The sequence below is a fragment of the Erpetoichthys calabaricus genome, chromosome 12 (assembly GCF_900747795.2).
Source record: "Erpetoichthys calabaricus chromosome 12, fErpCal1.3, whole genome shotgun sequence".
Taxonomy (NCBI): Eukaryota; Metazoa; Chordata; class Cladistia; order Polypteriformes; family Polypteridae; genus Erpetoichthys; species Erpetoichthys calabaricus.
Genome location: NC_041405.2, coordinates 19,010,844 through 19,027,537, shown reverse-complemented (window position 1 = coordinate 19,027,537; position 16,694 = coordinate 19,010,844). Strand labels below are relative to the sequence as shown.

At 38.9% G+C, this 16,694-nt stretch overlaps 1 protein-coding gene across 2 annotated transcripts in view; it reads left to right on the top strand.

The window, feature by feature from the left end:
* Positions 1-16,493, top strand: part of LOC114644570 (desumoylating isopeptidase 1) — a 34,431-nt gene extending 17,938 nt beyond the window's left edge. Inside the window, exons 5-7 of one of the 2 annotated variants that reach the window (XR_007936354.1) lie at positions 2,624-2,746; positions 5,117-6,122; positions 6,158-16,493. Coding sequence is in view for 1 of the 2 variants with exons in the window: in XM_028792635.2 (XP_028648468.1) it covers positions 2,624-2,746; positions 5,117-5,210 (217 nt within the window). In the remaining variant the exon portion in view is untranslated. Of the gene's footprint in view, positions 1-2,623; positions 2,747-5,116 lie in introns of both variants that reach the window. The other variant, XM_028792635.2, reaches the window with a different exon arrangement.
* The last annotated feature ends 201 nt before the right edge of the window (positions 16,494-16,694 follow it).

Genomic DNA, 16,694 nt, shown 5'->3' with positions numbered 1-16,694 from the left:
ACAGCAAGACATGACAGTGTCTTTAGTTTGCTCCAGTGATCTGCACAGTCTAATCGAGCACATCTTGAGAACAGGACTTTTGCAGCATGAATGTAGAACTGTGTCATCCTATCTAGGCAGCACGGACCAAAATCCTTAAGGAATGTTTCCAGTACATTGTAGAATTAATGGCCAGAATGTTTTAGGAGGCAGACGAGAGTTCGTTCTAACTAGTAGTAATGTTGGACTCCTAATACTGAGGGTGTGCAGTAATGCCATGTCAGTGGATTCTTTATGCAGCCCTTTGGCACACAAGATTGGAGGGAAAGAACTTGGAGATTTGATTTTGTAACAGAAATTATATTCTAGGGTTGTAAATGTCATTGCAACACATTATTAACATTAATATAAAATGCCATACACATTTTACTGATAAAATATATTGTATCTCTAATAGCTGTATTGCTTACCATTTAAGATACATATTACTGCATTAGATGTAAACCTTCATGTAATTTATTTCTTTAAATGTGGTTAATCAACCTGTCTAATCCTTTCTTCTATTTATTGTTGTTTTTTAATATAAAAAGTAATTGTCAAATATTTAAACAAACTAATAAGGAGCCAGTCAGTCAGCAGGCATCCGTCAGTTTCGAGAGACTATGGAGTTGAGCGCTGAGTTCAGCTTCTAATGCAGCGTCCGTTATGACTTAGCAGGCCTATATGGGGATGGCAGTCTCTACTACATTTGGTGCAAGCAAAGTCTGATACCATTTTTTTCTGTCAGGATTTTAGTCTTTCTTCCTAGATTTTTCTCCTCTGTCTTGTTGGGTGAGTGATTGTTGGAAACGGGAGAGGCCTTTTTGTACTGCCTGCCTCCAGGATTGCCAATCAGATTTCACCATTTCCCATGTGTCTGTGTTTATGTCTAAGGCCTTTCTGTCTCTCCTGCAGACATGTTTGAATCTCAACTGTGGTCTACCTGAAGTCCTTTTCCTATTTACCAGTTCTCCATACAATAGGTCCCTGGGTTTGTAATTTCAGCCCCCAAACCTAAAAGCTAAGCATCTGTCAGTTGCTTTATAATCTTGTTGTACACTAGCCCTGGCTACTATCTTGACAATTACAGCTGCAATCTGGGATCGAAAATTGTATCCGATATCTTTAATTGGAAAGAACTGGGGGGGAAAAAAGCAAAGCTGATTTTTTTTTTTTTTTTTTTTAAAGTATGTATAGTTTTATTTTCAAATTGCATCTCTAACACCTGACCTTCTAGTCCATTATGTACCTTGTTTCAACAATAGGGTGCTCATCGCCAAGTTATTCTTGATCCATGTGTGTTTGTTAATTCATTCACTTGCTCTACTAGGTGCCATGTTTGCATACATCCACAATCGGACATATGTGGCCAATTCAAAGTTGACAGTTAATCAAAACTATTTATCCTTATGGTGTGGGAGGAAAACTAGAGAATGCAGAGAAAAATGCATACATGCAGACACAGGGAATAGTGTCCATACTCGGTGTTAACTGCTTTGTAAGAAAATCTGATTCATGTCAACCTCCTTTTTACCTCTCTTTGGCTTGAAAGGAAAAACATTTCATTTGAACATATTCCATCAGGAGGGAAAAAGCATATTTTTGAAATTGTCAATCTTTTATCAACTGTTAGATAAGATGATCAGCCATGAAGGCTGAGTGTCTCCTATTCAGTGTGAAAAGATAAACTGAACTGTGGCACAAGTGCCATGTGTGGTAAGTGATTTCTTTGCCAGTTGTGCTCAGCTGGTGCATGATTTCAGCCTGTTGAGTGGATTAGAGTCAAATGGGAGCAGAGTTTCTTTTTTATATATGGTTACCTTTGTCAGGAAACATTATTGACTTGTTACTCTGTGTTGACATGACAAGCGGGCATCTTCCATTCCCAATCTTCTTTCTTTCACTCCGGCCATCACCTCTGCTCCTAGGTTCTTGTGTACCTCTAGCTGTTCCTCATCTCTCAAATGGCTTTTGTCACTGAAGCATAAGTTTAAATAGACAAGTGCTTCACTGTAATGTCTTTATTTCTTTGTTCACATAATAGTGCTTCTCAATCAGCAATAATTTTAGTTTTCTGAAAATTCACAGCTGCCAAATTATCTGTAGTTGACATTTTTTAATTATGACAGAAAATGTGTTTCAGCAGCAAATTAGCTGATGCTTTTGAACATTTTTACATTCAAATGTGCAGTTCTTTCCGTGTTCTTTTGACTATTCAAATCTCCTAATTTGCTTTAACTCCATATCACTGTAGGGTGGCTCTTTTGTGCCTAGCTTGAAACATTTTAAGAGGTTTTTTAAAAAGCGCACACACACACACACACACACACTTGAAGGTTTTGATTAGCGTGTTTAAAGGCTCCAACCCGGTGACTCAAACTGGATAATTGACTTTGAGTATAGACGGATGGACGATGGTCTTTTGTTGTCCTATGTGGTATTATAGAATGTATTGTGCCCGTTTGCCTTTTCTCTATTTTATCACTTAAGTGTTTGTGTCAGAAATAAGACAAATTGGCTTCTAATTTGTTAAATACATTTTCTGTCTGTTTTATTCATTTAATGATTATATTCACTGACTACTGCTTTTGCAACATGTATCCAGGGGTGAATGTTATCGCTTGTTTGAACACAACTGCAACACCTTCAGCAATGAGGTAGCTCAGTTCCTGACTGGAAAGAAAATTCCTTCTTATATTACAGACCTACCTTCAGAAGTGCTTTCCACGTGAGTTAAAGTTTCTTTCCTAAATTTTATTTCATCATTACATTAAAAAAGGTGCAGTGGTGTAAGAAGCATTATATATACCCTTCAATCCCACATTTGGATTTTGTAACTTAAGAGAGAATGAAAAGCCTCTTTTTTCAATTTTAGACATATGTAAATAAACTCGGCCTGTTTGCATAACATAGTTATTCAAATATGCAAGGTCCTTTGTTTGAAATAGCATAGTGCCAGGAAAAGTAAATTCTCAAAAGTATTTTAGCATTTGAAGTGACACCTGAGAGGCGTCCACAGTCTAAACATACTCGCTAGTCCTTGCGAGGTTCCCAGTGGTAACATCTTCAGCCAAGAAGACCAGGACAACCTATTCACAGCAACATCTTCCAGCTTCTCCTTTGAGAGTCTTCAAAACCATCTGAGAAATGATATCCATCCAGTGTACCCTTAGTCAGCCTTGTGGGAGTGGCCTGGATGTCTTCCTCTCTACATGGCCAAGCCACCCCTACTGGCTTCTCTTGATTATGGAAAATGAATGACTGTTTAACTAAGGTTATCACCATGTGAGCCCAGCAAACCTGTAAAAGAATTTTAGCTGCTTCTATTTGTGATCTCACTCTTTTATTTACTATCCTGTGCTAATGTCAGTAGGTGAGAATGAGCGTGTAGATTGACTGGTAAATGAAAAGCTTTACCCAAGGACCCAGTTCCTGCTTCACCCACAGCCCAATGTAAGATTTGAATAAAGACGTTTTTTGCACTGATTTATTGGTGAAACTGTTTATTAATTCTACCCTCACCTTTGAAGAAGACTGAAAGGTACTTGAACTTCTCGATTTGGGACAACTGCTTCAACATGTCCTGTAGAGAACGAAGTCTAATATGTTAGGCATGAGTGGGAAGGTTCTAGTTACCTGACTGTCATTGGTCCTGACTGCCAGGCTTCCCCTTGGAAGTGGTGAGCCCACACAGAGTCTCTTCGTAGCATTTTTAGACGGCCCACCTTGGCTATGTGAGTCATCTGTCCAGCAGACCCAGCTCCAGGAGTAGGCCCAGGTATAAGAAATCCATCTGAGGTTCAGCTTTGTTGAACAATCATAGGAAGCCCATTTTTTTTGGATTGCCCAGTTCCCATGGGTAGAGCTATTAGAAGCATATGACTCCTGCCAACATAGCTTTAATCTCTTTGGTGTTAATCTCAAACCTCTGTCGGGCTTGGAATTTTATGTAAAAATGGTTAACCCTGAGTGTCTCTTGGCCTAAGTTGTCATGATTCAACATACAATCTTAAGCCTGAATAACCCTTGGGGGGGGGGGGGGGATAAGTATTCTGCTGCCATCTTATAGATGCAATAAATAATTAATGATTCCATGTGTTTTGCTACTCTATAGCAACTCATCAGTAGTCATCAGAGGAATGGAGCCTTCACTCTAAGCACACAATGGTGTGTAAATGAAATTCTGTAGAGCCAGTTTTAGAACAAACTGAAACTGAACCATTAGTTGAATCAAGCAATAGTGATGGCAATGTGAATTGTTTATCAGATATTGACATGTGTGGAGAAACTGATACATATGGCATTGTATTGCTGAACTGCTGTGATATGCCTGGTGAATTTGATTGAATGAAACTTCAGCATGGTGCAAGAAGATGTGTGGTAAAAAGTTGATCAAGTAGAAGGATAAGAAAAATGTAAGCCTACTAAATACTGTTCATAATGTGGCAAATGTCAGTGTTCGCTCTGGGGGAAATGTGGAAGTCACTAAGCCTTGCGTTGTGGTAGCCTACAAAAACACAATGAATGTGCCTATTGTGCCGATCAGACACTGACATTCTACACAGTAATGTGCGAGCAACAGAAGAAATATTATGAGAGACGTGTGCCAAGTAACACACTTCTATGGTCCTGAGTGCAAACTCAAGACTATACGTTGGTGACTTTTTCAACACACATCACACAAAGGATGTACTGTATACTAAATCCGCATTAGTACAGCAGTGGACACTATACACACCTTTCCTACTATATTTATGTGGAAGTTTTGGTATCTTGTTAAAAAAATTAAATGTTTTTGGTGTGTTGTTCTGGGGGTAAACGACGCTAAGCAGGCTATGACTCAGACATGGACAAGCCTCCCTAGAATTCACAGTCCTAGAAGCGGTGAAATATTGATCTCGACTTTCTATTTTTTAGGTGCCAAAATAACTTCCATTCAATTAAACTAGTCATGCTATATTTTGTACTTCCAAATAATAATTTGGATGCTGCATATGGCCAGATTCAGTGTGTTTTTCAACTATGAAGCTTTTCTGTGGTTTGCAGAGTCACAATTTTCTGTATTCTGTAGTAACAACTGTCCTCTGTTTCTTTGTAGGCCATTTGGACAAGCACTGAAACCAATCCTGGAGTCCATTCACATCCAGCCACCGGGAAGTAACATCCGGAATGGCCACAACATGCAGAGCTAAGGGTCCCAGGCGGCTAAATGGCCGCTCGCCTGACCCTTAGATAGTCTTAGAGTGGAAATAAGGGGGCTGAATCAAAAAGCTGCCCTGCTGCCAAGCGACCTGTGGATGGACCCTCTACAGTGTTCCTGTTGTACAGTGATTGAATGATGGCTGCGTGAGGTAGTGTGTCTGAAGGCTGGCCTGTAGTTCAGTTTTTATGCAGGCCCCTTTCTCTGTATCTGTACTGCTTGGCATATGTCTCAGCAGCAGCTTTTGTTGTGATTGGGGAGCCGCTTCTGTGGCTGTGGATGCATAGTCCTCCGTGCAAGAAAACATGCCCTTTGCCCCCCAGTGAGTTGTATCTCTACAGCACAATTGTTTAAAGTGATTGACCGCCAACATACCATCAATGTAGTGTTTCCGCACTCTCTCGCACTGTTTAGTCAAGGGATGGAGCTTCTGTGTGACCCACACTACTCTCCACCTGTTCCAGCAGGGTGCAAATGTATGGTGTGGATGGAACATCTGACATTAAACATAAAAACAAAATATGGCCTGAGATTTTTATTTTCATTCTTCCTTTATAGTAGAATCTTTGTAGTTGGCAAACTTTAAGTATGATTTCTATTGAATTAACAGCATGTTTATGAGCTCTGTCACTTTATTTTTTTGTCATTTTTATTGATTTTATTATAATCCATACATTCCAGATTAATAGTACATTAAGTATAACATCTTAGTCAAATCAGATCAGATACTCAACGACTCACGTTCTGTCAAAGTTCCTTGATACTGGCATGACACGTATGAAAGGTAAACCTACACTCCTTTGTTGGTAGACTGGCATTTAATGCACATTTCTGCAAAATAAGATTGATTTGTGCATAATAAGTCAGTAATATCTGAGGAACTGAATCATATTCATGATGTGACGTTGGCTTTCTAGCTTTTTTTTTTTTTTTGTTCAGGAAGGCACACACAACTGATCTAAGATGACGAGCTGCTAATTTTGCAATGGTGGGCTGTTTTGATTTATTTTATGTTCTCAAGTGGACCTGTCACACTATCTATTGTCGTTTCAAGCACCCTTTATTCATAAAGTGCTTTGTATTATTTTCAATATATTTTGCATCGGCTATTGTTTTCTTTGGTTTTGAAATTAAGCTGTCGCTCATGTACCTCAAAGATGCAAGAAAATGTCAGGCCTCTAACTCTAACACTAATTCTCCAAACCTCCATCCTGAAAATGTATGCTTAAATAACACTAGTGGATCTGAATATAGGAATTGACTCTCCGTGGTCTTTTATTGTGTAAGCAGTCTGAGAAATGGATAGATGGAATGGTTTAGTATAGAAATAAAGAGAAATGGGGATCCATTAATCCAACCTAAAGTGATAGTCAAGGACACTGTGACTCTTCATTTTTATTTGTTAGTCAAATGTGTCTTCTTTATGCTTAATTGGTTTTGCAGTTTTCTTGTTATTTTTGCAACAAGTTTGATCTTCTAAGTAATTTTTAAAAGCTGTAATTAGTTTTCTTATTAAGATTAGGTACTTCTTAAGACTTTTCCGAATTGCTCGTTATTTCAAAGACTGGTAATTATAATGAAGAGGCTAAACCTGAAAATTACGCACATTTGAATGCAAAATGATTTGAGCAGGGTGCTCCGTTAAAGGAAGAAATTAGCCTGCCATTCAGTGACTGCACCTCTCAGATGTAGAGTGTGCATCATTTTGAGCTAAATTAGTGGCTGTATGATTAGCGATGAAAAGAAATTGTGCATCTTAAACATAATTTTTTTTTTAAATTTAAAACTTGTTTATATTGGGTACACCTAGCAAAACTTGAGGCAATTAAAACTAAATAACCCTATGGTATAATTTATGGTGGTGGCAGTAGGTGAGTGTGGCACTCGTGAACAAATTCTGTGCTGAAGAGTAGTAGGTGCCAAATCCATCCCCTAACTTGGTGCTGCTTCCTAACCCTTCATTTAACTATAGTCACGTGTTTCATGTTTATGTTTGTTTTGTTTCCGTTTCCATCTTTTGAAATACAGTGGACTCCATCTGGACCTTTTTATTTTGAATGTGTTTTGTGTGCATGTACACGCTTGTTGTACTGTTGTTGTCATAGTTGAAGAATGTCTTTCGTATTCCTTTATACCAGTTATTGTCATTTCAGCATCTGCACAATTCCAGGTGGTTAGAAATCCCCATCATTTACAAGTCCACCTTGAAAGACACAGTATTTTCTGTTATCGGCAAAGTCTGAAACGTCCCTTTTCTTTAAATTTCTTCCCCTGAAAACGATTAGTTAGGGGGATGAAACACAGCCTCATTTATTTAGACATTGATGCCGATGGCACTAAAATAAGATGGAAGTGTTTTCCCACAGTGTCTCTTGCAGCTGGGCAGTATCTGATTCTCCCAACTTAGTAATATTTAGAGAATAAATAATAATTTATATATATTTATTCATGTTTTCTCATGTAGTTTTTAATATAAATAATTTTTTCACATACCATTGTATTTCTAATCTTAAGTGTGTTTAGTAAGTACCTGTGCTGAAAGAATCATAATGTGAAACATGTCTTAGAATTATTCTGCCCTTTCCTATTCACCCACGAATGCATGGCAGTGGCCGTGTTGCTGGCCCTTTGTTTTATGTGTTATCTGTCTGCTTAGTTTGGGTCACTTCAATTAAATTTCCCCCTTGAATAATTCTGTCCTCTGCTAGATGAGGAGGAGGAGGAGTGGTGCTCCTGTCCAGTTGTAACCCCAAGAGAGTGTTCTCTGATTCTTTTGTTCCTTATATTTTTTTGGACTCCTTAATAGCAATAGAGACAACTGGTACAGTGAATAAGAATCATTTGAACACAGCAGTTGAGGAGGAGCACTTTTTTTTGTTTTTGGCATCTGGTGCCATCTTTACATCACACATTTACCCTGACAACCTTAGCATTTATTTTGTTGAGTGTTTATTTGTACATGGCTCTTGATTTGGTTTTAAGTAGAGCAGTAGTAGAGGATTATAAGAATTGGTGTAAAATAGTTTTGATGTAAATATTAGCTGCCTTTTATACCAAATGGTTGTGACATCCCAAGAAACAAAACATTAGGAGAGCAATCATGGTTTTTAAAAGGGGGGGGAAAAAAGTTTGTGAACTGATGATGGGGAACCGGTGCTGTTCTCTCTTGTACTTCATTCATGTTGCCATTGCTCATAAAGATATAATTTTTTAACAGCATTTGTACTGTTATCTGTTTTGTGTATTGTTTGTGTGTTTTTTTTTTTATATCACATATGAAAAAATAAAAATAACCTTTTAATATAAAATAGCAGCATTATCTAATGAACCTTGTTGGACCTGAATGAACTAAAATTGTTGATGTCAGCTTCTGCTTTTTGATCTTTACACTCCACAGCACTTTTAAATGTTAAGAGTGCTCAGAGCAGTAGCATCCTTACCCAAGGAGGCTTAAAGATCAAATTGCATTGTACACGTTATTGTAAAATGTTTTTACATATATGTAGGCTCATATAGAACTCTGTGTTTGTGTATGCATGTATATTATAGTTTGATTGCAGGAAAGTTAAATGTCTAGCATTACACAATGCATCTGAGGCAAGCATGTCGTTTAAAGCCAAATGCGCCGAGCCCATTACACCGTCTACTTTGAATTGTGTGCATTCTCTCTCAGCTCCTCAAAAAACATAAAGAATACCAATGAATAGTAAATTTATTAAAAAGGATAATATTGCTCATAGTAATTCATGTGAACTAATATATAAATAACTAGGGCTGCACTGGATAACTTGGGGCTTCAGTCCTAACAAGATAAGCATCTTTTGAATACTCATTTACACAGGACTAGGAAACACTTGGACCACTGGTGCTTGAAAAAAGTTGGTTCATGTGCTTCTTGCGAAACTCCGCACCCCAGGTCACTCCCTTTTCGTGCCCGAATGGTGTGCATGGCTGTACTTGCGATGAAAACAAACTGTCAGCCTGTGCGATGTGCCTGACTGTCATCAGATGTTTTGCTGCTCTTCTTTTTCTGTCGGCTGGGCTGCATGCCGGTGCTGTTGTTCTTTTTCTGCTGTGAGAATGACTTGAAGCCCAAGTTCATGGTGATGGTAACGGTAGCCTGCATTCCCAGTTCTTGTATTGTGTTATTGTGTATGACGATGCAGGCTCTCGATTAAGACCAAGAACATTTATCAATGTCATGCAAGTTTTTGCATGACAGATCATCAACCTTTAACCTTTAAAGACAACCTTTAACCTCTCTCTCTCTCTCTCTCTCTCTCCCTCTCTCTGTCTAATATATATATAATCCAACATCTGTCTGCATGTCTGTCCTCTTTTCACAAACTGCTTAATGGATTTAGATCGGGTGTTTTTTCTACAATTTGCTTGAACATTACGGATGATTTTGCGACTTCTCTCATCGCGCTAAGAATCATAGTTCACTTGCTGGAGCGATATACTGTATTTGCGCTAATTCCGAGATGGAGACAGAGGCCAAGTGGAGGGGGAAGCGTGATCTCAGGAGTAGGAAGCCAGGCAGGGCCTTTTTCACTCACACTCCAGCCTCCGTTCAAGTCGGCCTACCTCTCGCCACATGTTGGAGTGTACCTTGCCTCCACTTAGCTAGTGATTAATGTTTGTCTTTTTTCACTACTACGTGAGTGGAGCCGCGGGGGACAGCTAGTTTTAGACATACAAAATGCCTTCAGTTGGAGCATTGGTTTTACTCCGGGACACGATGCGAGTCTTATGCTCTACAGACCAATAAATTAGCTGTTAGAACACACAATGTTTGGATTTTTGGAAATCTGAACTGTTGTAGTTCCCGATGAAAGCATATCTGAACAAATTATATGTAATATGTCTGTGATTTAGGAGTCTTGGTCAATTAAATTGCAGCATTAGTGAATAGATTTAATTTCTGTATATTGGTTCATTTGCACCTACGCCTACTTCAGCACAAGAGCCTGTACACGTGCGTGAGGCCAGCTATTCTTTATGCACTAGGAGGCTTTTGGTTATAGCCATTATATCTTTATAGAAATGTGCATTTATTTATGGTTTTGTATTAAATAAATAAAATTCTAATTTCAATAACAAGAACAGTTTAGTGTCTAATAACACTTTCGTTAGGAAATGAATAAATTGGAACATCACACAGGCGTTGTAGTATTGCCGTGTTTAGTTGTTCAATAAGGAAGCCTGTCGTTGGAACAAACCTGTGGCAGTGCTACTGAGAGGACTTCAATTCCCAGCAGTCGGCAGAAGTGTGCAGTGACCGGCGAGACATCGGCATGTGCTTTAAAGGAAGTGGCCGTTCAGCTTCAGACTTCAGTGGGAAATGAAACCATCCGGGTGAAGTGGCAGTGTTCTGACACATCGTGTTTCAGTTAAATACGTCACAAAAAGCGCCTTTTTCATGTAATGCTACTGTTTAGTTTACAGCCTGTGTATCCAGATTTGCAGTTCTTGTGCCTATGATATGCAAACTTTCTCCTTCTTACATTCTCCATATCTAATTTTCTTGTTTAGTTCACAGTACCCAGTGCTCAGTCAATAAACTCCACTGATCATCATAGGCATATTTTGCAAACTGATCCACAAGCCTACTAGTAAAGATGTGCCAAAGCAGAAGTAACAATTTGCAGAATTTGAACAAAACTAAGTGAATAAAAACATGGGAGTCTCCAAATATTTTACTATGATTACGTTAACGTGACAGCAGCTCCCATCCTCAGAAATATGCAAACAATTAGCCAAGTGCAGTGTGGTCTCCAAGAAACTGTTTAATAATTTCTGACTTCATGAAGGGAGGCAGGTGGATTTCCTGTTTTTTTTTTTTTTTGATATCTGGCAGGGCCCATAAATTTTGCAGTACCCCGGTGTGAGCAGATGATCTGCCTCCCCTCGTAGACAACATAACATTCAAAAAGTCATTGACATTGTTCCATAGCAAAGATTAATTTTGAAAGCAGTAGCTGTTGACAAAGGGAGCAACATGGAAAACTGAATTTCATGTTAGTTAATCATCTGGAGGCCAAGGGTACGGCTAAGATGAGAGCGCATCATATACAATGGGCGTCCTCAGGAGTTCTTCCTTGGACACTTGCTTTTTCAAAACTCTATTAGCGACATAAATTCTGATGTAGTTGATCAACTTTTGCAATTTGTAGATGCTGAGGTAGACGCAAGACAATTTTGAAAAGACCTGGGCAGACACTTCAAAAGTGCAGCGTTGATGTGGGAAAGGGCAACGTGTTATACTCGGGTGAAAGGTAGAAGTGGCATCACAGGGAGCAACACCGGGAAATGATTTAGGGGTAAATGTTACATACAGTATTATTATAGTGTGCAGAAGCAAGTGAAAAGGAACCAAACAAGAGAGGCTATATTGTAAAAACAGTTGAGTATAGTGCACAGTTCCAGTCAAAACTTTGGGGGCACACAGAAATATTCATGTTTCTTTTTATCAAGATACCACTAAATTGATTTTAACAATACTGTCAAGGCATTACTAACAGTTATTACTGCTTGACGTGACTACGGGAGCTGACAATTAGGACACGGAATGACTGATGAAAATTGGGGCTTTGCAGTCATACTGTATGTGAACAATAAATTAAAAATCGGGCATTTGAAGCAGTAGCCCTTAGAAACACTAGTAGTGTCTTGGCTGTATTGTTAAAGTAATTTAACAGTATAATAATAAAGTATTCAATTGTATCAAAAACATGAACATTTCTAGGTGTTTCCAAATGTTTAACCAGTAGTGTGTGGCCACTTTGGGGAACTCCAGCTCCCTAAACACCGAACACAAACAGGCATGAAAACGAGATAAAAGGCAAAGAGACTTATTGTGGGAAAACTCTTCTCACAAGCGTTTCCCAGCATCACCACAGCCACAAGTACAATAAAGCACAATTGTAAGCACAAGCACAACTCTTTCCTTCCTTCTCTCTCTGGTCACTGCCTCGCCTCCTCCACTCCTCCTCACAAGCTTCGTCCACCTTCTGCCCAACTCTGCCTCATCCATGTGTGGCAGGCATCTCCTTTTATCTAATCCCCAGGTGTGTTTCCAGTGACATAACGCTGTAGCTCTGAAGCACTTCTGGGGAGAGGTTGAAACCCTATTGAGTAGGGACCCCCAAATCCTGTATCATCTCCTGGTGGCCCCCATGGGACCCAACAAGGTTTTCCCCTGGGACTACAATACCCAGCATACCTTATGGACACCCATATGAGGATTTGAGCCTGGGCTTACTGCCATCTAGTGTCCTGGGGGATACAAAGCCCTTGGTGAGCTGTCTTACCCCCGTCCTTCCACCTCAAGGGTGTCCCGGCTGGGTAAGGACATGGGCCGTCCCTCACATTCAAGTTATTTCTTGCTCAGATAGTATAGTAGGCCAGTGAGACTGCATCAGATGAATTGTGAGCCATTCTGGCCACCACACTGCAAGAAAAGACATAGCAGCTCTAGAAGTTGTGCAGAGGCCATTGGAAGTGGAATCCGTGATAACTATTTTAAAAAGTATCTGAATGAGATACTGAGATGACTTAGCAATTAGCTAACCAAATGGCATTAATAAGGTGAAAGGTCCCTTCTCTTTTGTCAAACTCTGTTCTCCAAAAACCCATTAAATGTGTGAACTGACAGGTTACCGCTAGGTGTCACAGTGTCCCTGAGATTGAGAAAGTGTCAACGTGGCGCAAATATGTGCCTCACCTCACTGTACAGCTTCTGTTTCTGTTGTAGAAAATTAAAGCTATGGCAGCTTGTGCTTTCAGGCTATGGCTGCTTTAAATTTTCACTGTTATGGCTAAACATTAAACTCTGCCTTTTGCGGGTTTTAGCAGCCAAACACAGCTGGCATGATGCAGGAAAATGGACTGAGGGTCATCCATGTAAGGATGGCCAGCTGTCATTTGGGCTTTCATCTATACATGTGTGTATATTTGTATTTGCTTATTCTGTATATCACGCGCTCACATGCAGTCGAGATTAGCAGAAAATATTTCAGATACCTCAAGGTCAAACCGAGGAGAAAGCAGATGTAGTGATATCAGAAAATGATTTTGAGATCCCTAAGCATGTATTTCTATGTCAGTGTGAAGTGTCTTGACTGCATTTTCTGATAACTTGAAATAACAACTAAGCCATTCTGATACATCGGAAGTGCATTTCAAAGTGACGAGGATATCATTTTATAATACATAGCAAGGTTGTCCAGCTGCAATAGTGGCTGCAGGTTTTCATTCTAACCCTTTTCTTAATTACTGACCAGTTTTTGTGGCTAATGAACTTTTGATTTGCTGTTTAAAACTCAGACGCCTTAATTCTAGGGTGTCAAATTCCGGTCCTGGAAGGCCACAGTGGCTGCAGGTTTTCATTCTAACCATCTTCTTAATTAGTGAGCGGTTTTTGCTGCTAATTAACTTCTTTGGCTTTAGTTTTAATTTATGTGACATAGTCCTCTTAGTTCAGGGGTACGCAACTCCGGTCCTGGATGGCTGCAGTGGCTGCAGGTTTTCATTCTAACCCAGTGGTCCTCAATCACAGTCCTGGAGGGCCAGTGTCCTAATTAGAACTCAGTCCTTGCTGATAATGATAGTTGGTGTTTAACTCTATGCCTTGTTAGTGCTGTCATTCATCGTATGCAAAGTTTAGTTACTTTGTAGATCAGAGGTCCTCAATTACAGTCCTGGAGGTCTGCTATGGCTGCAGGTTTTCACTTTAACCAATTTCTTAATTAGATCCCTTTTATTTACTACTAAAGCAATACATTTTCTGGGATTCATTTTAGTTCTCTTGCATCTTACCATTCAGAACCCTTAATTGTCTATTTTAGATTTTAGCAGCTGCATTTAAGTTTTAATTGTTGGCTGTTTTCTTAACCAGACATTAGATAATAATGAGATGCAGTTAATCAATAAACCAGCAGCTCTCCAGCTAATGCGCTTCCTTTTAAACCTGTGCATACGCACCATGAAGTATCTGTGATAAAAAATGTTTAGAAATGAATGAGAGGGGAATTGGTAGGACCGTTAGGTTTAAATTTATTCTACCAAGCCGACACGTGACAGCAACCTGTGTCCATCGCACAGTATCTGAAAATGAAGGGAGGTGAAGGTCCCAGTAATGTTGATCTCCTCAGGTCCGCAAAACATTTTGGACGGTTCTCCGAGAAAAAGGAAAAATCGAACATTTTGGAAATGTCTGCTGTGGTGGAATGAGAGCACCAACAAGCCGTGATATTAAATGACGTGTTTAATTAACGACAAAGATTGGCTTCTAATTAAGAAACTGGTTGAAGTTTGAGGCCCTGACTTAGCTGATCATCACATCACATCTTATTTCAGTTTTTTGATTTCGTTTAAGGAAAAAAAAATGAAGCAATTCAGAGGATGGAATCTTAAAAAAAACAAGTCAATTAAAATGAAGAGGAAAAGAAGTTAATAAGCTGCAGGAACTGATCACGGATTAAGGAAGCATCAGGAAGGAAAACCTGCAGCCACAGGATCAGAGTTTGAAAACCGTGATATATAGCATTTATGATATCTGAAAATGCATTTAAGGTATCTTGAAACAGAATATTTGGATTATTGAATATGTAACTTAACAAATCAATTAGTGGGATTTCTGAATGTGCATTTAGCTTTTCATATGCCGGCTAACATTGCCAGCCATATTAGTAGCTTTAAAAGCTCATGTAATAAAGTACTGATTGTCTATCTTGCACAACTTGCCTCTGTATGTTTGCGTGCCTCTGCTCAGAATGTTCTCTCAAGTATTTGTTTCCCTTGTCACAGACCTTCACTTTATGGAAGTGTGGATGTGGATATGAAAATGCGGGCAAAAGAAAGTTACAGAGTAAGACAGGACATCAGTGGTAATTAAGGGCAAGTGCATTTAAGACTAAAGCACTTTTTTACACAAAGAGTTGTGGGGACCCTGGGACAAACTAGCGAGACATGGAGTTGAAGCTGAAACCTTGAGGACCTTTAAGATGGATCTCGATGAGATAGCGGGATTAGCTATTAGGTTAACAAGCAAACTCGATGGATGGAATGGTCTCCTCTCGTTTGTCAAATTTCTTATGTATGATGCCATGCCCTCTACAGGCAACCAACCTGGATGCATCAGTCTAAAGCAGTGGTTCCCAAACTCGGTCCTGGGGACCCCCTGTGGCTGCAGGTTTTTGTTCCAACCAGATTCACAATCGGTGATAATAATCGATACCAACTGATCTCGTTTAATTAGCTGGTCTTTTTTACTCTTCTGTTATTCTGCATTCAGTATGGTTTTTACATTTATAAGACATTTAGAAATATTTCTATTTTTTTCTAAAGCTATAAATGCTTAACTCTCTCTTGTTGTTTTCCTATTATTTTCCCACTTTTCCTGTGTAGTTTGCTCCCTTCATTTAACCCTAATAGTGACACCAGCACAGCAGACACGCAGGATGATGAAAGCTGCGATGACTTCAGTAAATTAGTAAAAAATAAATGAAATAACCAGAACACCTAGAAAAGCAGAATGAAAATTTGGTTGAAAATACTGTTAACGACTTAATAAACGACATATTCCCCATATAACAGCTTATTACATTTTAATAAAAATCGACCAAACTTAGTTTGTAATTTCTACATTGACTCCAAAACACAGAAACTGGGAAATAAGGACTCACTTAATGAGGCTAAGAGTCCAATGAGAAATGGAAGTTGGTTGGAACAAAAACCTGCAGCCACAGGGGGTCCCCCAGGACTGAGTTTGGGAACCACTGAACTAAAGCAACCCAAAGCCTGACTCCTTCCAGGTAGTTTTACAGCTTTAACTAAATTACTCCATGGTTTTCTTCTACTAATAGTCATCAAAAGTAACACAATGCGCCCATGACGTCATCTTTGCGACTTTCTGGCAAATTTTCTTATGGTGTAAATATACTTTTAAATGTGTGGACTTGTATTCCAAATCTTCTAACCCCTCCTAGGTGACCACAGTGTTATTCCATCACCATGCAAAGGATTCTTGTCCAGTTAGTAGAGCGCAACATGATTTTTGGATTGCTTGTATGTTGATGTCTGTTTTTTTGGCTGCTCATTATTTCATAACTTTATGAATAATCAATGTTTGATGTTCAACAAACTGTAAAGCTTCATGTCGAAATGCTGTCATGAATTTGGAAATCTTATTATTTTGTATTTCTTCTCATTCTGTAATCCTGGGAGGTGTACCTTAATAATAAATTTTGTTTTGCCAAACCATATGGCCTTAGTTCAAGTTTTCTGCAACTATTTTATTTTTATTGGTAGTATATGTGTATATTTGGTATTTAGTACACTGCATTAATCCCCAAGAGAAAGTTATTCATAAAAATATATAATAGGGGTTATATACAGTGTGTATATATATATATATATATATATATATATATATATATATATATATATATATATATATGGAAGAGAAGGTCTG